At 43.1% G+C, this 25,090-nt stretch overlaps 1 protein-coding gene across 1 annotated transcript in view; it reads left to right on the plus strand.

The window, feature by feature from the left end:
* Positions 1–25,090, plus strand: part of vwc2l (von Willebrand factor C domain containing 2 like) — a gene marked incomplete at both ends in the record, with an annotated part of 60,569 nt that overhangs the window by 16,984 nt on the left and 18,495 nt on the right. Inside the window, one exon of the mRNA XM_080752707.1 lies at positions 21,956–22,085. Within this exon, the coding sequence (XP_080608833.1) occupies positions 21,956–22,085 (130 nt within the window). The remainder of the gene's footprint in view (positions 1–21,955; positions 22,086–25,090) is intronic.

Raw genomic sequence — 25,090 nt, forward strand, 5'->3', positions numbered from 1 at the left:
CCTGACCCCTCTTTGTATTTACCTACTGTATATATTTTTTGCTGTACTGTATTTTATTTTTATTTACTTTTTTTTTTACTATATCTATTGCATAGTACTGTGTTCTATCCGTCTGTCATTCAATGTTATATGAGATACTTCAATGGTTTCCTATGGAAATAAGCTTAGTCTTTTCTAGGATCTCCTTTTAGTTGACCTTGTACCAGTGAACTGTACCGTCATGAAACTGTACCTTTTTCTATGCAAACGTTTTCAATCAATCAAACACATGGAACCAAATGGACCCTTACGAGTCTATTTGGTTCCATGTGTACACAGTCAGGGGCCTTTTCCACTGGCAAAGAACCAGTTCGGGTTATTTCTCCCGCCTATGGGATGGCAACTTTCTTGGAACCTTGGTTCGTTCTTGAGAAACGGGCACGAAACAACTAATACGCCATAGTGCCATGGTAAATCAGCGTCATGCATAGATTATTGTGAAGAATATTTAAAAATGTGAACATTGTAATCGTGTGTAAAACAGAACATCTAGAATTTGCCACGGCCAAGTCTTGCCACAGACACATATGTCTGTGTACGGACATATTGTTGACACTAGGGCATTCACGAATAGTGATTTTTAGTATTCCAATTATTGGACCTCAAAGTATTCGAATATATAATAGGACTGGCCAAATTGTCAAATATTAAGCAAGAGGCGAACATTGTGAAAATATCCGATCTACATGCTCACAACGCCTCGCGTTGCGAGGCGTTGTGAGCATGTAGATCTGCTATTTTCACAATATTTATCTGCGGAACCGAGTCACATTAAATGTAATACCTACAATTCCAAGTGCTTGTCAGGGTGGGGGTCCCCAGTTCAAATATGTTTATTTTGGGGGTCACAGCCTAAAAAGGGTTGAGAACCCCTGGTATAGAGCATTAACACATTCATCCACCAGGGGCATTGACAACTCATTCTTATGACTTCCTATCTAGCCAGGCTTTATAAACTATATATTTCTTAAAGAGAAAACAATAAAAAAATAAAAAAAAATAAGCTAATATTCGACTTCGGTGAACAACGTTGAATAGTGACTTTGATATTCGAATATTCTAATATTTCGTGAATGCCCTAGTTGACCCCCTACATTCGCTCAATGCACAGTGCTTGACTGTGTGGTGCATTGTCGGACTTCCATTTGTATAATTCTAAGCCTGGCAGCAGGCATAGGAATTATTGTGTGAAGCAATGTTATTGCAACCGTCAGGTCGCAGTTACTATCAAAACCTCCACCGGCTGTCAGTCTGTCCATCAGTCACTCAGTCTGTCAGTCTGTCCGTCACGTCACACTTTTGCTCTACTCATATCTCCGCCACCGTTGCCCCTATCCATGCCAAACTTTGCACACACACTCCTTGGCTGCCAAACCACAACCTCCACCCCTCATTTCTCACATGGCCCTCTTCTAGCGCCACCATGAGGCCGACACATTTTTGCTCCTACAAATCTTGCCCTAAAATCACGCAAATCGGTACACAGTATGTCTAGAGTCATGTCATCAACATGGATCTGTCCTATTTAGCACCACCATCAGGCCGATTTTTACATGCTACCTGATGGCCGCTTATCCCGATTAGGGAGTCTTACTGGTCTGTACTTGTCTGACAGGTCTTCAAAACGGTCTCTTTCAAGGGGGGGGGGGGGCAGTTGACGGCTCAGATGGCTCTGATGAGCACACAGGGGAACTGTCAGTTAGAGGTTAAGTGTCTTGCATAGGGACACTTTGACACATACTGTAGACTGGGCGAGCCCAGGGTGACTTTCCAGGTCCCAGATGGCCTATATATACCCATTCATCTACAATACAGAACATCCACACTGTACCAGTAGTGATTATGTGACGTCTTGCTGTCTTTTACTTCCCTGGCTGAGAGAGCTATACCACTCACTGCTGGCAGGCAGTTCACAAACAGCAGCTGGGGGTCTTCAACAGGGGGTCCGGGACCCCTAGGGGGTCCTCAGAGTTACTACAGGGGGGGCCGCCAAATCTTTGTGTGATAGGATCGTTGTTTACATTAAGCACTTGAACCCTAGCATCCCAATTCTGAGGAGAACCTTTGACAAAAAAAGCATACTGTAACAAGCTCACAACGCCTCACGTTGTGAGCTTGTAGATCAACATGAATCCAACATACACTGATGATAGGGCTGTCAAACAAGTCTATTTGTCTAACAATCTATGGAAAAGTTTTTTTGTTAATGCCCTACTTCAAACGCCACTGAGCAACTTGCTCAGTGCCCAAGGTGGAGGGGGCTTAATTATTTTATACTTTAGCTATTGAAAAATAGCAGATTTTCTATTTTTGAATAGTTGTGAAAATGTGTGCAAATCTTTGAATATATGTATTTTTTTAAGCAAACATTTGTAACTCGCACTTTGCTTCTGGGGGGTCCTGGAACTGAATATTTTGAGATGGGGGGTCCATGGCCAAATACATATCATCTTGGGGGTCCTTCACAGGTTTGAGCCCCACTGACATAGAAACATACTGTAGGTTTTTCAAAAAACCTTAGAAAGACATGAAATATTCAAAGACTTGCACAAATTTTCACGATTAAAAACAAAATAGCAGATCTATAAGCTCGCACTGCTATTTTTCAATAGTTAAAGCACAGCATAACGCAGTGAATCCTTGTCCTGTGTGGGGGCCCAGTCCAGCCAGTTCGAAGTGGAGCAGTGAATCTGAGCAGATATACCCTGTGTGTATACTGTAATTACTGCACTGTACTGTACAGTACCTTACTGTACTTTACAGTAACTTACTGTACCTTACTGTGCTGTACTGTACTGTACCTTGCAGTACTGTACCGTACCTTAATGTACGGTACTTTACTGTACACTACTGTACCTTACTACTGTACTGTAACTTACTGTACTATACTTTACTGTACTATATTGTACTGTACTTTACTGTACTCTACTGCACCTTACTGTACCTTATTGTACTGTACCTTACTGTACTGTACTCTACTGTACTCTACTGTACTTTACTGTACCTTACTGTACTGTACTGTACTGTACTTTACTGTACTCTACTGTATCTTACTTTACTGTACCTTACTGTACTGTACTTTACTGTACTCTACTGTACCTTACTGTACTTTACTGTACCTTACTGTACTTAAATGTGCTTTACTTTACTGTGCTCTACTGTACCTTTTACTGTACTGTACCTTACTGTACTGTACTTAACTGTACTGTACTGTAACTTACTGTACTCAACTGTAACTTACTTTACTGTACCTTACTGTACTGTACTTTACTGTACTCTACTGTACAGTACCCTACTGTACTCTACTGTACCTTACTGTACTGTACGTTACTGTACTGTACTTTACTGTACTCTACTGTACAGTACTCTACTGTACTCTACTGTATCTTACGGTACTGTTACTTTACTGTACTGTACTTTACTGTACACTACTTTACCTTACTGTACTCTACTGTATCTTACTGTACTGTACCTTACTGTACTGTACTTTACTGTACACTACTTTACCTTACTGTACTGTACTCTACTGTACCTAACTGTACTGTGTGGTGCCCCAGTGTGGCCCTGCACTGCCTACAGTATACTGTGTGGTGGCCCAGTCAGGCCTTTCGGTGCCTATACTGTGTGGTGCAGTGTGTGAGCTGAACCCCTCGGAAGCACTTAAACCCTAGTATACTTCATTGACCGTGGTTCCCGGAGGGTCTGTACTTGCCCCCACCCCCCTCCTCTCCTCCTTTTCTCCCTTCAACGGAACGGGTGCACAACTAAAAAGCATTCTCAGCGGTGCTGAGGCCGCGCATGCTTCTTTCTGCACAACAACAAAAAGAGCGACCCCGAAAGAAGGTGCTGTGTGTGGTTGGTGGGTGGGTGGGTGGCACCACCAGCACTGGCCAGCCCTTGGCTTATAGGCCTTTTATGTTTATGCCTCTGAGAAAAAGGGATCGGTCTAGCGTGTCTGTTCGGAAAACCTCTGGCCCCAGCCTATAGCTTCATTCAAGAATGAAGAGATAGTGGGCACGGTGGCGCAGTTGGTAGCGCTTCACAGCTAGAAGGTCCTGGGTTCGGTTCCCACCGGGGGATGCTGTGGGTGCTGGGGGCGTTTTCTCTCCTCCGTGTCATCAGCGCCCACACCCTAGGCAGGGTTGGCGAAAGGGCCTTACATGCATGTTTCTGTGTGGAGTTTGCATGTTCTCCCTGTGTCTCCTAGGGTAGATACCCTCACAAAAACATGCAGTAATCCTGGTCTCTATACCACCTCCCCCTGGCCAGCCGGGGCGCCTGATGGAGGGGAAAGGAACTGGTTGGAATAACGTGTGCCTTCCACGCGCTAATACAATATATTTTTTTTATTGCAACTATCCTAAATTATAATACACTATAATGGATTATAACTGTGATTATAATACACTATACAATATTAATGTATTACTATGATAATTATAATACACTATAATCTATCTATAAATGCGAGAAGTCTCTGCGTGTCTGTCTGTCTGTCTGTCTGTCTGTAATCCGCGTATCTCGAGAACCGTTCGTCCCACCGGCTTCAGATTCGGCACGCGCGTTCCCTCATATATGGATATCTCCATATATGAGAATAAATGGACACAGGCAAACAGATGGTCAAAGATCTCCATATATGGGCATAAAATGGACGCAAAAAGACAGATACAGATATCTCCATATATGGGCATGAATGGACACAGGCAAACAGATGGTCAAAACGGGTCCTATGACAACAGGTATAATGGGGTTTGCATTAGGGGGAACCAGCACTGTGTCTGCAACACAGTCGGAGGCACAGACAGATACAGAGATCTTCATAATGGGCATAAAGGGACACAGACAAACATACAGAGATACAGAGATCTCCATATATGGGCATGAAATGGATGCAGACAGACAGATACAGATATCTCCATATATGAGCATAAATGGACACAGGCAAACAGATGGTCAATACAGGTCCTACAGAGATCTCCATTTATGGGCATAAAATGGACGCAGACAGACAGATAACTCCATATATGGGCATACATGGACACAGGCAAACAGATGGTCAAAACGGGTCCTACAGAGATCTCCATATATGGACATAAAATGGACGTAGACAGACAGATATCCCCATATATGGGCATAAATCGACACACGCAAACAGATGGTCAAAACAGATCCTATGACAACAGGTATAATGGGGTTTGCATTAAAGGGCGGGGCATTCATCCCCTATTTACATTGTTCCCGAGTTGGCCAGGGTGCCGACGAGCTTCTAGTAGATTATATTAGTGGTTATAACACAATAGAATCTATTATGTATTACAACTATATCCTGGTGGTCTAAATGAAAAGTCAGTGAGTGGTCAGTCATTATGAAGTGTTTGGCCCTGTTTGGCCTAGCTCAGACCTACTCTAGATTAGATACTTTTTAGTACCATGTTTAGTACCACTTTCACACCACTCTACCCAGTTCCTTGTAGTGGAAAACCTGGCACAAGTGGGCGGTGTGGTGTGGAGTGGTGTGGTGTTGGGCCTGTGGAAAAGGGGCTTTTAAGAGACGCATCCCCTTCCTATGCAAAGGGAGATGGACATTGTTTAAGGTGTTTTCTGCGGAGAAAGCATCCTGAATAATTCCTCATTTGAAAGCTACCGATTCATGGTTACAATAAGCTAACTGTCGAAATCTGCCACCTCAATACTTTAAGTCTACTCCTCTCCCTCTCTTATCTTTTTCCTAAATCTTCGGGACACAGATCCTAATTTATTCAGTCAGTGTCTAAATGTGGTGAAAAATATGGAGGAAAGAAATATGACTTTTTGAACCACCCAAGCCAGATGTAGCAATAGTCTGTATATATGAATCTTGTCATACAGTCTCCGAAAATTACTTGTAATTGTGAATTAAAAATGCTCACACAGCTTTGCATAACTTGACATGATTGCTGAAAACCAGATTAGGTGAAAGCACAGATGTGCACGTGTGCACACTGCACACTCATACCGGTATAACCAATTATGGGGTGAACCGCACGCACGTACATGCACGCACACGCACCCACACACACACACACACACACACACACACGCAGCAGTAATTAGTTACTCTGCTTTTCATCAGTGACACCTTTGAGAGGAAACGGCTATAAAAAGCAGCAGAGATGCGTTGGCAGCTCAAATTGATTTTTTTCCTATCCAATCTGCCTAAAGGCAAAAGAAACTGTCTTAATTTGGGAGAAATGATCAAGAGCAAAACAAGTAGGCCAGCAGCAACTTTTCAAGACAGTTTTTCCCCTCGTCACAAACCGAGACGCGTCTGAAAGCGGTCCTTCCCAGCCAAACCGTTTTCTTCCTCTTATAACCCTCAAAGACATGCAGGGAATGTGCCCGCGTCGAATGTGCCATTATTTTATGCTTTAACTATTGAAAAATAGCAGATATACAAGCTCGCAGATCTGCAATTTTTGAAAAAAAAAAAACGTGAAAATGTGTGAAAGTCTTTGAATATCTTTAACCCGACTTCTAAATCCTTCCTCTGAATCAGTGGTTCTCAAACTTTTTCTTGTCAAGGACCCCCAAAATTACGGGTATTTGGCCGCAGACTCCCATCTCAAAATATGTTGTTCCAGGGACCCCCCAGAAGCAAATATTTGAGTTACAAATGTTTGCTTTTAAAAGGATATTTTCAAAGACTTGCAAAAAAAATCTGGATTTTTCAAAAATAGCAGATCTTCAAGCTTGCAGCGCGGCACTCGGTGCCTTGTATATCTGCTATTTTTCAATAGCTAAAGCATTCAATAATTCTAGGCCTAAATGGGTTAACATCTAGCAAACACTTCCTTCCCCCCCGACGCGCTTAACTCCCTGACTGCTGATAAGACGCGGCTCTGACACGGGTGACACCAGCTTCCAGTCTGACTGTCAACCCATTAACCACCAGCCCCCACCACACACACACACACGCACGCACGCACGCACGCACGCACGCACGCACGCACGCACGCACGCACGCACGCACGCACGCACGCACGCACGCACGCACGCACGCACGCACGCACGCACGCACGCACGCACGCACGCACGCACGCACGCACGCACGCACGCACGCACGCACGCACGCACGCACACACACACACACACACACACACACACACACACACACACACACACACACACACACACACACACACACACACACACACACACACACACACACACACACTGCCTTTAACATTTTCTGTTAGCTGCCTGCAGGGGTGTCACACCAAATTCTGGGCCCTGGGTACAAGGACTCACTGCGGGCCCCCCATGAACGCATTATTACGCATTATTTTGTGCTCTAACTATTGAAAAATAGCAGATCTACAAGCTCACAGCGCCGCGCTGCGAGCTTGTAGATCTGCCATTTTTGAAAAAATCATGAAAATGTGTGTCTTTGAACATTTCAAACCCTTCTAAGGTTTTTTGAAAAACCTGTGTTTCTATGTCAGTGGTGCTCAAACTTTTTTCATGTGAAGGACCCCCAAAATGACTGGATTGTATTTGGCCACGGACCCCCATCTCAGAATATTTAGTACCAGGGGACCCCCCCAGAAGCAAGATTTGAGTTACAATTATTTGCTGAAAAAAAACATATATTCAAAGATTTGCACATTATTTTCACGGCTTTTCAAAAATAGCAGATCTACAAGATCTACAAGCTCGCAGTGCGCTGTGAGCTTGTATATCTGCTATTTTTTCAATAGCTAAAAAATTAAATAATTAGGGCCCCTCCACCTTGGGCCCTTGTAACTCAGTCCCACTCACCCCCCCCCCCCCCCCCCTCCCCCCCTTGTGACGCCCCTGAACACACACACACACACACAAACCCACACACCCCCTGCCTTTATCATTTCTGTTAGCTGCCTGCATGAGCTCCCTTTGACCATGTTGTCTGGCTTCAGCGTACTGTTTACTCGCTCGAAGGTTGTTTGGCTTTTTAGCGGTTCCTCTGCCTTCTCATCCTCCAGTTAAGTCGGAGTGAAACCGGAGGGGCGTGACAGCCCACCAGCTCATACAGTATGCCGGCACGAATTTGGGCAGTCGGGGGGATGAGAGACTAGCACTGTGTGTGTGTGTGTGTGTGTGTGTGTGTGTGTGTGTGTGTGTGTGTGTGTGTGTGCATCACCAAAACATCCTGCGGCACTTCTGAATTCGGTGTCGGTGTCTGGGTTGCTTTTATGACCCCGGGGCTGAGGCATGCATGACTGGCACAAAAGTTTGCATTAAAGACGCAGCCGCCACTGAATACGTACCTTGAGTTGAGCGAGGGACAGCGAATACAATTTCCGGCACCGGCGGTTGCCCGCGACAGGTGCCGGACCGTTACCTAACATTATCCTTAACCCTAACCCTAAGCTCAGTAAAACTATACCTAACCCTAACCCTGGTCGGACCTGCCGGGTCGGACCTGCCGGTCCTGTGCTGTGCCTGCCGCGGCAATTCCGCGGCAGGTGCCGGTGATTGTATTAGCTCCTTCTGCCTTGAGATGATCGCTGCAATGTATCACAGGTGCAAGGTTGATGTCTTCATTGTTTTATTATAATTATTCAACGCGAACAAACAACGCACAAAGCATCACGCGCAACACGTTATGACCTTGTACAGTTAGATCGTCCTTTTCTATTGACCACTGGGCCATTTTCACCTACAGTAGAAAAAACACAGGGCCCAAAATAGGGACACCAGAGTGAAAGTGTATATTACATGCATATGGTGTAGTAGAGCAACCCACCCAATACATTATCAAGAGGAACATCCCTAGACTTCAGTTGTGAAACGTAGGGCTGTCACAATTATTACATAATCGTCTAATCGCAATTATTTGACATAATCGCGATTATTTTTCATAATCGTCATAACCGTTTCCATGTTGAAACATTTTCATATATTTTTTTCAAAGTAAAAAATAGTGGAGATAGCCGATCTACAAGCTCACAACACGTCACGTCGCGATGCGTTGTGAGCTTGCAGATCGGCTATCTCCACTATCAATGTTCTTTTTTAAGTATAAAGTTGTCAAATATGTCAGTCATTTCTTTGTATATTTAGGTTATGTGTCATATCTACCATGTGCAACTTCAAAGCCTTAAAAGCCAAACAGTAATGTCAACGACAAAAACACAATTAAATCGTTAATCAACAATTATTTGAGTGACAATTAATCGTCATGTAAAATGTCATGATCGTGACAGCCCTAGTGAAAGGTTTTAACCACTTTCAACTTTCATTGGGCATGTCATTATAGGAGGAATTTACCAAAAGTGTGCAACCTGAGCTTGTACATGGTTTATTTTGGCCATTCGTCATGCGACAAAGTATATACTGTAGGAAGGTTTAGGTGGTTTATCTTTGTCCCTTTTAGTTTGGCTATTTAAAGCTATACTATGGAAGTTGCTCAACTACTGGTCAGTAGCGCCGCGGTATTGTTTTTTCGGCCGTTTTTCGTCCGGGTCGCCGCACACCACCGGAGCGGGGGGCCACGGACCACTGTGTCCGCCTGCGCCTCGCCGAGACGCATCCGTAAAGGGGTCTCGCGTCCCTCTGCGACCAGGCGTTGGGGAGTAACAGGCTAGACTCCTACACCAGAGTAAACACTGCTGTTGAGGCAAGCTACTTCCTGAAAAGACGGCAAGACGCGCTGTGGTTGGCCAGTAGTGTATGATCCGCGCTGTGATTGGCCGGTAGTGTATGATCTGGAAGAATGCAGATGACGCAATTTTGCCGCGAAAAACAACCCCCATCACGGCTCAGTAAAAAACATATAAAGAAAAGGCTTTCGGAGCTGAAATTCACGGAGTGGGTATTCTAAAACTTTAGCGATTTAATAGTTAGGACAATTTTAAGATTTGTTTTATTGGAAAAGTTACATAGTATAACTCTTCAGGTTACCTGGCCGTGGTCTATCTGGTGCTCTAATTTGCAATGCACATGGATATCACAGAAAAAAGTCATGAAAGAGAAAGAGATGTTGGATTGTTGGAGTTCAGACAAACATAAACAGACAGACATAAACCATAAGAATAACAAGTAGTACGTTCTCACATTTAGCGGTATAGACCAGGGTTGCCCAATTAGTTTTCCCCAAGGGCCGAATTATGTCTAGGGTACCAAGCCGAGGGCCACAACATTGCAGGGGGTGACGGTGGCGTTCCCACTACTCCAGCGACAGTTCAGAAAAAAAGGTGAAAATCTTGTATGTCCAAAACTGTTTGTTTTGCGTTTATCATTTTAAAAATAATTTAAACTAGTGAAAACAGCCGATCTACAAGCACACAACGTGCTTGTAGATCTGCTGTTTTAACTACTTTTGTGCGACGGCCTTGTATGATGAAGCAGGGCTTTACTTTGCGAAAGAACATACAAATTTGGAGATACAAGATTTCCACCCGACAACGACGATATACTAGTGTTGTTGCTGCTCTTATACCATCATTATTACTGGGGTTGGTGGGGGCCAGACAGTAGCCCCCCGCGGGCCGCAAATGGCCCGTGGGCCGCCTATTGGGGAACCCTGGTATAGACTGTCACCAGTGCCTTTACTGTCGCACTTTACGTGGCAACACTATTTGACAGAATCCCCCCACTAAGGAAAACAAACGATAGCTTAAGCAGGTTTAGTCATGCATCACTAATGCATATATAGTCCTCAAGGACTATATATACAATAACTCATTTTCTCTCGCTTTTTTTAATGTCTCTCTAAAGATTGTAATGCATCTTCTGAGGCGAAAAATGTTGTCTCCGTTTGCCAACTATAGATTTCAAATGAAAGCATGCCTTAGTGTTTTCAGTTTTCTGCACGTTTTATAGTGATTCCCTCCTCCATGGCTTCTTTGGCAACTGGTCAAGTATTAATCAAAAAATAGAGTTAGTTGGATCCATACCATGCATTTAACTAATTATTGTACCGCCTGGCACTCCCATTGTGAGTTCATGTTTGTAAAGTGTCTTCTCCCATAATTAGCTACTTTGGACTGACGTGTATCTGAGCTTGGGCATTAACGAAAATGTCGACAAGTCGACTGAGTCGACTTCATAACACAAGTCGACTCCCACCAGAGAAAGTCGAGAGTCGAAGTTGAAAAAAAAAAGATCCTTTGTATTTTTTTCTATCGTTATATTTGCTCCGTGTGTGCGTCTGTACATCATTCAAACAGTAGGATTGCTTATTGTCAAGAACGGAATGATCCAATATGACAGTGCTACATTACATTTGGTACTGTATAACATGGTTCTATTGTGAAAATAGCAGATCTACATGCTCACAACCCCTCGCGATGCGAGGGGTTGTGAGCATGTAGATCGGCTATTTTCACAATTTCTGCCTCTATATATTTGACAATTTGGACAATGTTTAATTTGTCATTTTAGAGGTCTTAAAAAGTCCTTAAATTGGCACTTTAGAAATGTGAAGATACCCTCGATATACTTAAACTTTATGTTGGTTTGTTTACAGTTGGGTGAGAAAACAATGTTTCACATTAAGTTAATCATCTGGGGACGTGCATGATGCATGATGTGATGACGTCATCAAACGATAGTCGACTTCAACTCAACTTTTTACTGAGTCGAGTCGACTTGAAAAAATCACAAGTGACAAGTCGTTAATGCCCTAATCTGAGTAGGGATGGGTATCGTTCACCTTTGAATCGATACGATACGATACCCTTTTCGATACTTTTTATTTAAGTTTAACAGAGGTGATGATGACGATCACACAGTGTAGCGGAGCAGAGAGTATAGACATTGGATAATCATCATAATAATAAACATTAGAGGCTATTGTCGGCTATTTTCCACAGTATCGAGTGTAGCCTACCAAAGCAGTCATTAAACTCTCAGTAGCCCAACTGTTACAGATGCGACCGGCCAGGGGTGCGTTCCAGAGTATCGAAACGAGGTATCGTTCGTTTTTACGTGAACCGATACCCGATAGTATCGATGTCGTGCAATCGATACCATTAAAAGTATCGCAGACGATACCCATCCCTAAATCTGAGCATCTGGTAATTCCTCGGCAATGGCATTCTGCTCATCAATTCTACTGTCTGCTGATCAAATAACTTCATCGCATGCAAGGCACAGTACAAACTAATAGGCATTTTACCAGGCTCAGGTCCAACATAACACTAAATATAATTCTCAGCCATAACTCGTTTCTGTGTGTCCTAAGACACATCTGTCTCAATAACGAGATAGAGATTCAGTGCTTCTAAAGGTGCGTGAACAGATTATGTTCAGCTATAGCTGTCACAGATTTATGAGTGAAACATATATTTTAGATCAGACCTTCATTTGTAATCATACTCATACTAATCGTTTCCATAAGCTACAGTATTCTTATTATAATTCCCTGACAAGGCATATCTGCCCGTGACTCGACATAATCTTGATTGAACATGGGTTTTGGGCCGCTGGCTGTTCCGTATCAGTACAAAGCGCAGTTGTGAATGTGATTGTTCTCATATTTTTCGCAGACCCAAAGCTCCCTGATTTCACTCGACAGGCAATCAGTCTGGCCGGTAAGCCCCTGGTACAGGCAGTACTGTAACCTAACCACACACACACACACACACCTTCCTTTGTCCTGCGGGATAAGTTCCCCAAACCTCGCCGCCTCAGAGGGCGGACCGCGCTCTCGCCGAAGCAAAGGAAGCAAGCGAATCATTATAGTTTTGAGATAATCCCAAAACACAGCAATTACACCGTATTACACGGTTTAACCCATTTAGGCCTAGGATTATTGACTGCTTTAGCCATTGAAAAATAGCAGATATACACGTGAGCTTGTAGATCTGCTATTTTTGAAAAAGTCGTGAAAATGTGTGCAAATCTTTGAATATATGTATTTTCAAAGCGAACGTTTGTAACTCAAATGTTGCTTCTGGGTGGTCCCTGGAACTAAATATTTTGAGATGGGGGTCCATGGCCAAATATACATATAATTTTGGGGGTCATTCACATGAAAAAGTTTGAGAACCACTGACATAGTAGTCTCTCAAGAACAGACTAACTGAGCTCCAGTGAAGAGAAAGGGACCTTTTTCTTTGACGACGGCTAGCCAGATTGCTGACATAGAAACATAGGTTTTTCAAAAAAAATCTTAGAAGGATTCAAAAGACACTTATAGAATCGGGTCAAAATTCAAATTTTCAAGATTTTTCAAAAATAGCCGATCTACAAGCTTACCGTGAGCTTGTCTATCTGCTATTTCTCAATGGCTAAAGCATAAAATAATAACACACGATAAGGTGTACCCGTTCTGAACGGTTTTAAACGCCTCAGACGCAGGGAGGGTCTCGCTTCTTACCCCTCGGTGCTCCTTTTATTGACCCTGGTTCCCACCCTCTCCTCCTCGGCCCTCGCAGACAGGGGCGTCACAAGGGGGGGGAAAGTGGGACTGAGTTACCAGGGCCCAAGGTGGAGGGGCCCTAGTAACTTTAGCTATTGAAAAATAGCAGATATACAAGCTCACAGCGCGGCACCGAGTGCCGCGCTGCGAGCTTGTAGATCTGCTATTTTTTGAAAGAAGTCGTGAAAATGTGCGCAAATCTTTGAATACATGTATTTTTTAAGTGAACATTTGTAACTCAAATTTTGCTTCTGGGGGCGGGTCCCTGGAACTAAATATTTTATCCTTCACGTGAAAAAGTTTGAGCATCACTGACATGGAAACATACTGTAGGTTTCTTGGCACACATTTTCACGATTTAAAAAAAATAGCAGATCTACAAGCTCGCAGCGCGGCACTCGGTGCCGCGCTGTGAGCTTGTATATCTGCTATTTTTCAATAGTTAACATTCATGGGGGGGCCCGCAGCGAATCCTTGTACCCAGGGCCCAGAATTTGGTGTGACGCCCCTTCCCCCGCAGACACAGCCTGTCAGGCTGACAGGCGGTCAGGCTCTCCTCCATATGCATGAGTCAATATCTTGCTGTTTTAATTGGCATGCCGGCGTGCGCCCGGCCGAGAGGGGCAGCAACCTGGAGTGATGTTAAACGCTGCAAATTGGAGAGCATTTCCTCTGCATTTTGCTGATGAAAGAACGCAGTTGGTGTTTTAACTCTTTGGATCACTTAAACCAGGGGTCTTCAACAGGGAGTCCGGGACCCCTGCGGGGTCCTCAGAGTTACTACAGGGGGTCCTCCGAATCTTTGTATGATAGAAGCTTTTTTTCTCCTTTTTTATGTTAACCACTTGAACCACATATTCTGAGAACTTTGGGCAAAAATAGCAGATCTAAAAGATCGGCAATTTTCGGCAAAGAGGTTTGGTGTAGAAGGGGAAAAGAGCAGACTAGGTACAGAGTAAAAGGTCAACTTTATTAAGTATTGACGGCTCAAGTGGTTAAATATCTGAAAACACAAATTGACATGAATCCAAAATACACTTATGATTGTGCTGTCAAACGATGAAACTATGGAATCTATGATGAGGTTGTGGGGGTCCCTGCTTCATCTCTCTCTCAACTAAGGGGTCCTTAGAAGGAAAACGTTGAAGACCCCTGACTTAAACCCTGTATACTTCTTTGAATGGAGGGGTCCATACTGTACGTAGTGCTCAATTGTTTTTCTGGTAATTCAAATGGTGGCAATTAGATCAACTATTGTAGTCCGGGCATGTGGAGGAAAGGGAACAGAGGAGATGGGGATGTGATGGGTAGGCCTGGTCTTATTTGATTTTGATTTGATTTGATTTTATATCAGCACATTTTAAAATACAAAAAAATATTCCACAGAAATAGAAAACAATTAAAGTGCTAGGAGGAGGCAAGAAGCCCAAAGGGCTTATACGAGGCCTCTACCTATACTACAACAGATGAAATAACATGTATCGCAAATACATGTTATTTGTTATACACATACTTACATAATATGCATACAACATTATAGGGAGTTTGCATGTTCTCCACGTGTCCCCTAGGGTAGGTACTAGCTAGGGATGCAAATAGTCAATTAATTCATGAATTGATAGTTGATAACCTTATCGATCGATTGATCGATTAATTGATTAGCGGCATTTGTTGGGGTCCAAAATGAAAATTCTTGTCCGAAACCGAAAATGAGTGCAGAAACATAATTGCCTTGATGTTTTTAACATCAGTGAGTGTGAACAAACTTCAGCCAGACGCAGAAAAAACACACTGCAGTGCTCTATGGCAGTGGTTCTCAATCTGTGGGTCGGGACCCCCAAGGGGGTCCGCAAATTATTTTGGGGGGCAATGGGCAACATTGTTTTCTCGCTCAACAGTAAGCAAACCAACATAAAGTTTAAGTGTATAGAGGGGTGTCTGCACATCTCTTAAGTGACAATTTAAGGACTTTTTGATACCTCTAAAATGTCAAATTAAACATTGGCCAAATTGTCAAATATTAGAGGCAGAAATTGTGAAAATCTACATGCTGTATCTACAAATTGTGATGCTCACAACGCCTCGCAAACAGTCAGAGGATGGAAGGTGTACTTCCAAGCGGCTGATTGCGACTGTTAGGTCGCAGTTACTATCAAAACCTCCACCGGCTGTCAGTCTGTCTGTCAGTCTGTCAGTCAGTCTGTCCGTCACGTCACACTTTTCCCCTACTCATAACTCCGCCACCATTGCCCCTATCCATGCCAAACATTGCACACACACTCCTTGGCTGCCAAACCACAACCTCCAGCCCTCACATGCCCCTCTTCTAGCGCCACCATGAGGCCGATTCTTGCAAAATAATTTGGACACTGCTCCTACACATTTTGCCCTAAAATCACACAAAGCGGTACACAGTATGTCTACAGGCCTATTTGTGTATACATGTGATGTGTATGCATGTGACCTGACGGTCGCTTATCTCCAGATTAGGGAGTCTTACTGGTGAATGAAGAAAATGTACAGAGTTGTATTAACCAGGGGCGGGAATCGCAGTGAAGGCAGGCAGGGGACGCTCCCGCGCGCGTGCAACATTTTTCTTCTTTTTCAGATACGGGCGGATACATGCGTCTTTGAATGACAGGTGTTGCAATAATGTTACTGTAGCCCTGATCTCCTGATTCACCTCAGCACATTGATTTATTACTGTACTGGAGCCTTCCAGTCAGTGTTGGTCAGCTCAATTTGTGATGAATTCAAATCAGCTGTAACGACAACACACACACACACACACACACACACACACACACACACACACACTGCTGATGCTGTGAAGTTACTTCACAGCATCAGCACACAGACAAAAGGCTATAATAATATATATATAATATAATAAACGTACCATTGTTGTTGGCAACTTGGCACGGGCTGGCCTATATTCCTCATTCTGCGTTCTTTCCCTTTTTTGTATTTACCGGTATTGATAAATCCATTCATAATCCAATCCGTTACACTTCCGTCCGGTTAGTTTCCCTGAAAAGTAATGGTTGACGTTGTCTGGTTGTGTTGCCGTCCAAGAAGCTTAAACTCTTTAATGTCACGAAACACGAAACTGTTTTAATGTCAAGAAACAAGTTACTGTGCTTTTACTGTTGTTTTTAGTTTTCTTCCCCCACACTGTTGTTGGGGTTTGTTAGTGATGTTTAAAAAGTGAGATGTTGTTCGTCCAGACGATGGAATTTCAACTTCTCTGGGAGGTGTGAATGTCAGCCTCTGTGGGGGGTATTTATATGCAAATATCCAATGTGGCCAATGGCATTGTAATACTAAAAAATAGGATTTAATGGTGATGTTAATGTGAAAAAAGAACAGGAAAACTAATTATAACATTTTTTTTTAAATGATTAATTTTTGCAGGGTTAAACCAGGGGTCTTCAACAGGGAGTCCGGGACCCCTACGGGGTCCTCAGAGTTACTACAGGGGTCCTCCGAATGTTTGTATGATAGAAGATTTTTGCTCCTTTTTTATATTAACCACTTGAACCCAAGTGTCCATATTCAGAGAACTTTGGGCAAAAATAGCAAACAAGAAACAAGTTACTGTGCTTTTACTGTTGTTTTTAGTTTTCTTCCCCCACACTGTTGTTGGGGTTTGTTTGTGATGTTTAATGTGAAGCACTTTGTAAACTTGCTTTTGAAATGTGCATGCTATACAAATAAGGTCTATTATTACTAGTAAGACACCTCAGGGCGACATGCGCGCCAATTTTTGGCCACCTGGCCAGTGATGTATATCGGACCAGTTACCCATACAGTATATGGAGATCCATGTTCTGTATATAGTACCTCCCTTACATGGAGATCCCTGTCTGAACCAGCCACACAGATATGGGCTGTCTTCCTCCATATATGGGCATGGGAAGAGAGACTATAAGTCATTCAAAAGGCATTGTGTTTGTTTGGGAATAAGTATTTTAATATTCTTATTATTCTATCTAAATGACTCCTAAATAAGCTCTGGCAACACATCTGACTCCCAGGCCAAGGACCCCTTAGTTGAGAGAGAGAGAGAGATGAAGCAGGGACCCCCACAACCTCTTCATAGATTCCATATAGTTTCATCGTTTCACAGCAGTGTATTTTGGATTCATGTCAATTTGTGTTCACAGATATTTAACCACTTGAACCGTCAATACTTATATAAACTTGACCTTTCACTTTGTACTTAGTCTGTTCTTTTCCCCCTCTACACTAAACCCCTTTGCCTAAAGTAGCCGATCTACAAGCTCACAAAGCCTCGCAGCGCGAGGCGTTGTGAGCTTTAGGATCTGCTATTTTTGGCTAAGGTTCTCAGGGAAAAAAAGTTTCTATCAAACAAAGATTGGGAGGACCCCCTGTAGTAACTCTGAGGACCCCCTAGGGGTCCCGGACCCCCTGTTGAAGACCCCTGCCGTGGACTATTCGCAGGAGACATTATGATATGTAGTGAGAGTTGCAAGACAGACTATGTGTGCTTGAACGAGAGAGAGAGGACAGTGAGGATCCGATGCAAGGAGTAGAGGTGGAAATTGAAAAGGAGAAGGAGTTTAAAAACCTGGGTAAACTAACCATGTAATGGGGAGTGCGTGAAAAGGAGTATGGAATATAAAAAAAAAACTGTTTGGTGCTTAGTGTCACAGGACTCCTGTTGTCATGTACCTAATTTGGTACAATACTGTTTCTTCAACACACACTGGCATTTCCAGCATTTGTGTTCCCCCTCTGGGTAATAATGTGTTGCGTTTTGGACAAAAGCTTTAGTAGCAAGTTGTGTTTCTGAGAAAATGTGAAATGACATGAAAATATAGTTAGGTGGAAATGTGTGGCCTATATGGGGAGTTGCATCATGATCCATGGAATCCATGGGAAAACAAAGGTTGATAGTGCGACCTACAGTAACCCTGCAAGCCAAATGACGTCATTATGACCTTATGATAACGTCCTCCGGTGATGTTCAGAACTAGGCCAGATCACAGCCCATATGGGGATGATCTTGACGTCATTACCAGGACGTCATATGGACTATATAGGATTATTGTTATTGTTTGTAATGTGAGTTGAAATATGAGCATGTAAGGTTATATTCTGGGACATATCTGAATAGTTATTTATCTTGCCTCGATCGGACCCTCTCTGATTAATCCAGGACGTCCGTTTTCATGGGCAGGATTTATGTTGGTTGAAATCAGGTGTTATTCTAGGCCAGATCTGACTAGTCATGGTTTGACTTGTTCTGACCCCAATCGAGACGTCACTGATTGGTCCAGGTCCTGACCGTGCTTGCTGGGTATGGTTCAAGAGTTATAGGCCAAAGTATTTTATTAACCATGGGTTTAATAAAATAAAATAAAACGTTGGGTAGTGTCTTCCTTGGCTGTGTGCACAAAAAAGTTTGGCGCCGATCGGTCCAGAAGTTTGCGAGATTAGCTGCACAGACAGACGGGGCGAAAACTAATCGCTGCCTCCCAGTGATAATAATATTACTTAGCGTTAAAGTCTATACCAGTGTCAGTTAAGCCTCGCTGAGAAACCACAGAAAGTCTGGTTTAAGAAACTCAAGCTCCCACAGAGAGCTTAGATCAAATGAAACAAAAAGACTTAAAAAAAGAAAATCCTTTCACAGTTCAGTTGAGATCGAATGCTCTCTCCCGTTCAAATGAAGCGACGAGCGGGGACAACAGTGACATCACTTGAACTGGAGGAATAATGGAATAATGTGGGGGTAACCGTGTCACACATTCGCTTCTCCATCTTATTTTCCCCGGTGATCTGCTGCTGCAGACGCCTAGCTTGCTGCTCGCTCTCTCTCTCTCCTCCCAGCTGGAATTGTGAACAGAAGAACGGAAAGGGGAAATGAGCAGAAAGGTAGATGTGATAGCACAGAATGTGCTGCTGGAGCTCGCATGAGTGCAGCTGGGACCAGGGGCGTCACAAGGGGTAGGAAAGTGGGACTGAGTTACCAGGGTCCAAGGTGGAGGGGCCCTAGTAACTTTAGCTATTGAAAAATAGCAGATATACAAGCTCACAGCGCGGCACCGAGTGCCGCGCTGCAAGCTTGTAGATCTGCTATTTTTGAAAAGTCGTAAAAATGTGCGCAAATCTCTGAATATATGTATTTTTTAAGCGAACATTTGTAACTCAAATTTTGCTTCTGGGGGGTCCCTGGAACTAAATATTTTGAGATGGAGGTCCTTGGCCAAATACATATCATCTTCGGGGTCCTTCACATGAAAACGTTTGAGCACCACTGACATAGAAACATACGTTTCTTGCACACATTTTCACGATTTTTCAAAAATAGCAGATCTACAAGCTCGCAGCACGGCACTCGGTGCCGCGCTGTGAGCTTGTATATCTGCTATTTTTCAATAGTTAACATTCATGGGGGGCCCGCAGTGAATCCTTGTACCCAGGGCCCAGCATTTGGTGTGACGCCCCTGGCTGGGACTGTCGATGGCAAGACTAAGAGAAGAGATAAGACAAGAGCTAAGATAAGATAAACCTTTATTGATCCCTGGAGGGAAATTCGGGTGTCATAGTAGCAACAGCACTAAAGAGTGAAACACGGGAGAGGTACAGGTACTAGCTGCATGCAGCGAACAAAGACTTTCCAAACAAGAACGAGATGTCAACTCGTTATCATCGCTGGCAAGAAATGACGAGTTATTGAGGTCTCATCTTAACACTTATGTTGCAATGATTTTTTCTCTTCAATGTCTCGCGTTGCCATGGTTACCATAGACTTCCATGTAATTGTGCAATTGTGTAAAAAGTGCACGCCCATGCCTAGATGATGCACCACGTGTGTAGATGCTGTTCACAGCTTTCAAACAAAAAAATCCGCTTGGAAATCCGTTCAGGCATTCATGATTTATGGGCCATTATGTTTTCTTCAGATGTAAACAAACATGGCTGCCATGTTTGAAAGAATGGGTTGGTATGGGGGTTAAACATGCAATTTCGCGATCGCGATCATGCCTAATACATTTCTGGAGGTCCAAAATTTTTTTTTGAAAAGTTTTTTTTTTTTCAAAAACTTTCCAAACTCGGGAAACTCGGGGTTGGCACAGCGTTGGTATCAATACAAACTCGGGAAACTCGGGGTTGGCACCAGATGTGTTAAGACTTCTGCGTACTACAGTAGACTATAAGCTGCGGCTTATACAACGCTGCGGCTTATATAGAGATTTTTACAGCTAACGGCCAGGTAGTTAGTTTTACAATCGTCTTTAACAAGGATTTATATATAGATTTTTACAGCTAACGGCCACCAAGGGCGCTCTAGCAGGAAGGACACCTGCGGCTTATAGTCAGGTGCGGCTTATATATGTAAACATTAGTTTTTAGTTCTAAATTTAGCTGGTGCAGCTTATATTCAGGTGCGGCTTATAGTCCAGCAATTACGGGTAATACATTTCTAATACCGGTCATGAGTTGCCTTCTCTTTCCAATTTGCTGGAGGGGAATATACAACACTTTGTAGCACCAATGTTATATAATTCCTATTTTCTCTGCAAGTGCAGACCCGTCGCATTTGTTGACAGAGGGCACGCGTTGCACGACATCTCTCCGAGGAGGTCCTGCTGATGGCCGAGCGGTCGGAGAATCTGGAATGATGATGAGCCGTTGACCTTTGGTGCGCTGTGAACAATGTGTATTTTTCCACCCCATGTAATTGCATTACAGTTAATTTTACGCTCAAAAGACTTTGTTCAGATGCAGTCGCGATGCACCAGTGCAGATGGGACGACAGCACTATAAAAGAGGCCCCCAAGCCCAGTCTGGAGGCACAATGCAACAAAGTGCAACACACTGTGAGCTAACTGAATGACTGGAAATGTACATGTCGTCGTTGTCGGGTGGAAACCTTGTATGTCCAAGTTTCACATGTGTACGTTCTTTCACAAAGTAATGCCCTGCTTCATCATACAAGGCACGTTGCACATGAGTAGTGAAAACAGCAGATCTACAAGCACACAACGCCTCGCGGTGCGAGGCGTTGTGTGCAGCTGGGACCAGGGGCGTCACAAGGGGTAGGAAAGTGGGAATGAGTTGTGTGCTTGTAGATCGGCTGTTTTCACTAGTATAGTTCATTTTTTTTTAAATGATAAAAACTAACGGTTTTGGACATGCAAGGTTTCCACCCGACAACGACGATATTCTATAATACACAGCTTGCTCCTAACGCCTTTGTTCAACGTTGGCTCGGGGCTGTGCCTCTGCACAATACGCACACAGACCTATTTCTCAAGCTGGACATTACTTGCATATAAATGGCAAATTTGTATTAGACAAAGATCAGCACAAAGGCATAAAAGGAGCTGCAGGAAGACGTGCAAGACTGAGTCACAGTGATCTGAAATATGGCTGCTTACTGTATAGGCACTGGAACTGCACTTCAATAAGGGAGGTGAACATGTTGAGTCATCTAACCCATTCATTTCTCTCTCTCTTTCTCTCCATCCCCATCTCTCTCTCTCCCTGCTCCCGTAGCCCTCGCCTTGTGAATGGTGCCGCTGCGAACCAAATAATGAGGTGCACTGCGTGGTCTCGGACTGTGCCATTCCCGAGTGCGTCAACCCCGTGTACGAGCCGGAGCAGTGCTGCCCCATCTGTAAAAACGGTAAGTGGCCCCGCATCCTTTGCAATGCCAACGCGCCTGTAGCATGGGAAATGCATTCATTATTTCAGTATTAATTATTTCATGTATCATTTTCATTTGGCACATTGTGAAGTTGTATTTACCTGTCCCCCTATACTAGGCAGGTAGGAACTAACGTGAACACAAAGAGGGCACAGATTAACTCATTCGTAGTTTACGGCCGAGGAGCCCGAAGATTTTTCAATGTCTTTCACTGCTGGCTTCTCCTACCTGTTAACGCGGGCAGCGCCGGGCACTCATCCAGTTCCCATCGTGCGTGATCGGACACTGCTATGCATCGTGTGTTCGCGTATTTCCATCAGCTTCTCAAATCCTTTTAAATTTTTCCAATTGATCAATAAGTTCTCCGTCTGTAAGCCGCGGAGTTTACACAGAAAGCTAACGGGCCAAAATAGACGACGGACCATCCGCTTCCGGTTCACAGCCTCAATGTTAACTGGTCCGCTCAATAATGTGTCCGTGTAGAAACCGATCACGGAGCATTAGTTCTGGCCTATTTTGGTTCCGCTTCGATAAATTATTTCTTTTTAATTAAAGCTTATTAAATCTTCAGGTTCCTCAGGCATGGCAGGGAAGGGGTACAAAGGGGTATTTTTTTTGGCAGAGGTTGAGTTAATACAACTTCACAATGTGCCAAATGAAAAATGATACATGAAATAATTAATACTGAAATCATGAATGCATTTCCCATGCTACAGTAGTCTGTAACCATTATTTTTTATCAAATAGGTAGCGTTCTCCAGTCCTTATAGCAGCAAGAGCCGTTGGCCGCCGCGTCCACGTCCATGGACGCGGCCGCGAAAAAAACGTCCGTGGACGCGAGGCCGCGTCCACGGACGCAAACGGCCGGCCGTCCCGGCCGTGGACGCAGACGGCCGGGGACGCGGCCGTGGACGCGGCCGTGGACGAGGCCGCGGCCGTGGACGCAAACGGCCGGCCGTGGACGCAAACGGCCGGCCGTGGACGGGTCCATGGACGAGGCCGCGAAAAAAAGGCAGCGAAAAAGAAAAAAAAAGGTGGCTATTGTATGTATTTTTTGATGGAGATTTCAAATATGACCTTCTTTTTTGCATAGGACAACTCTAACCTGCATCAATTGGTATTTTATAATTGCCAATTGTACCCCATCCATCTAAAAAACAAATTGGATGTCTATTGTATGTATTTTTTGATGGAGAATTCAAATATTAATTTCTTTTTGGGATAGGACAACTCTAACCTGCATCAATTGGTATTTTATAATTGCCAATTGTACCCTATCCATCTCAAAAACAAATTGGATGTCTATTGTATGTATTTTTTGATGGGGAATTCAAATGTTACCTTCTTTTTTAGATATGACAACTCTAACCTAAATCAATTGGTGCATCAACCTACTTACTATCTATCTATCTATCTGTCTGTCTATCTATCTATCTATCTATCTATCTATCTATCTATCTATCTATACTTCACCTTTAGTCCAGAAGAGAGTTCAGCCTCAGGAACTTGCACACATGGAACTGTGTCATGACTGTGTCATGGAGCTAAAACAGAGCTATGTTAAATACTCACAATGACTCTGATGGACCAATCAGGGTGGTGGTGGGGGGAGGGATCAACAATAGACAGAAACTGGATAATGCTTTGTTAACTGTCCCACCTAAGTCCCTGCTAGTCTGAACAAACATCACCTTCCCTCTCATAACACTACTACTACTACATTTATATAAAGCTGCTCTTGCATTTGAATTCAAGTCTGACACAAGTTAAGGTTAACTTAGGTAGTATTTCATTTCGCTGGCTTTTAGGGTCTGTGTGAGTGTGTAGGCTCACAAATTATTATAATTGTCATTAAGTGACTCTGAGATCTATCCATCCATCCATCCATCCATCCATCTATTTATTTATACTTACTGTTTACATTTTCTATAAATATTTATTTCTATATAAAACTCAGTTGTGTGGAGTTATTGTGTGCCCTTTCTTGTTGCTAAAGAGTCCATTTGTTCACTAGACATTAAGTCAAGGTTACTATTTTGAGTTGAAGCTAAGTGTTTTATTGCTTTGTGGTTTAACATGATTTAAAAGGCAAATTCATTGTTATGGTTACTTTAGAAGACTGCTTTTGCATTCATGAGTTAAGAGAGCCAAGCTAATTCAAAGAGTTAGGTTAAAGGAACACAAAACATGACCTAACTCACAGCTGCCATTGGACAGACAGTTACAACATACTCTTATCTTTCACAGAACAGACAATTATCATTTATTTTATCTATTTGAGACTATGTAGCTGCTCTAGGGGAAATAGAGCATTATATCAGCCTATTCAATTGATAATGACCAATGGGTGCCAGTTTCTAAGTAGTTAAAGCATATTAACATAACAATATATGTGGCCTAGACATGGATATTGCCCAATCAACTCGTAATCTACAGAAATGTCCACCACATCACACAGTATAAAACCTAGTAGGCTTAGTGGATTACCTATGTTAAATCATGTCAGGTTAGTTTGGTTCAAGGTTCAAGTATAATAATTTATGAGCCAAAAATGTGCACAAATGTACAATCACATCTAGGCTAGAATGATAACATAAAGTCCTGACTACTCCTTGTTATTGTGGTCCTAAATACTACAATGATTAGTTTGGATGCATTGCTTCTATCATGTCCAATTAAAAATAAATACATTACATATACAGAAATCTGCCTTCTCCTGTATTGTATTAGTGACATTCATTATAAATAGTAAAATAACAGGACAGAGCAAAAAAGGCCTCTGCAAAAAAGGCCTCTGCAACTAACCTAACCTAACACACACTATGTGTTAATGTTGATCAATATAATAATGTAAAAATACAAAGTTAAGTAGACCTAAGTAAGAAATAGTAAATACATTGTAATAATACATTGAAGGGGAAATGTAGGAAAACAAATGCAACTCAGCATTGAATTTATGGCAAACATTTTGCTACTCAACCCTT

This window comes from Nannobrachium achirus (genome assembly GCF_963921795.1).
Source record: "Nannobrachium achirus genome assembly, chromosome: 22".
In the NCBI taxonomy this organism is placed as follows: domain Eukaryota; kingdom Metazoa; phylum Chordata; class Actinopteri; order Myctophiformes; family Myctophidae; genus Nannobrachium; species Nannobrachium achirus.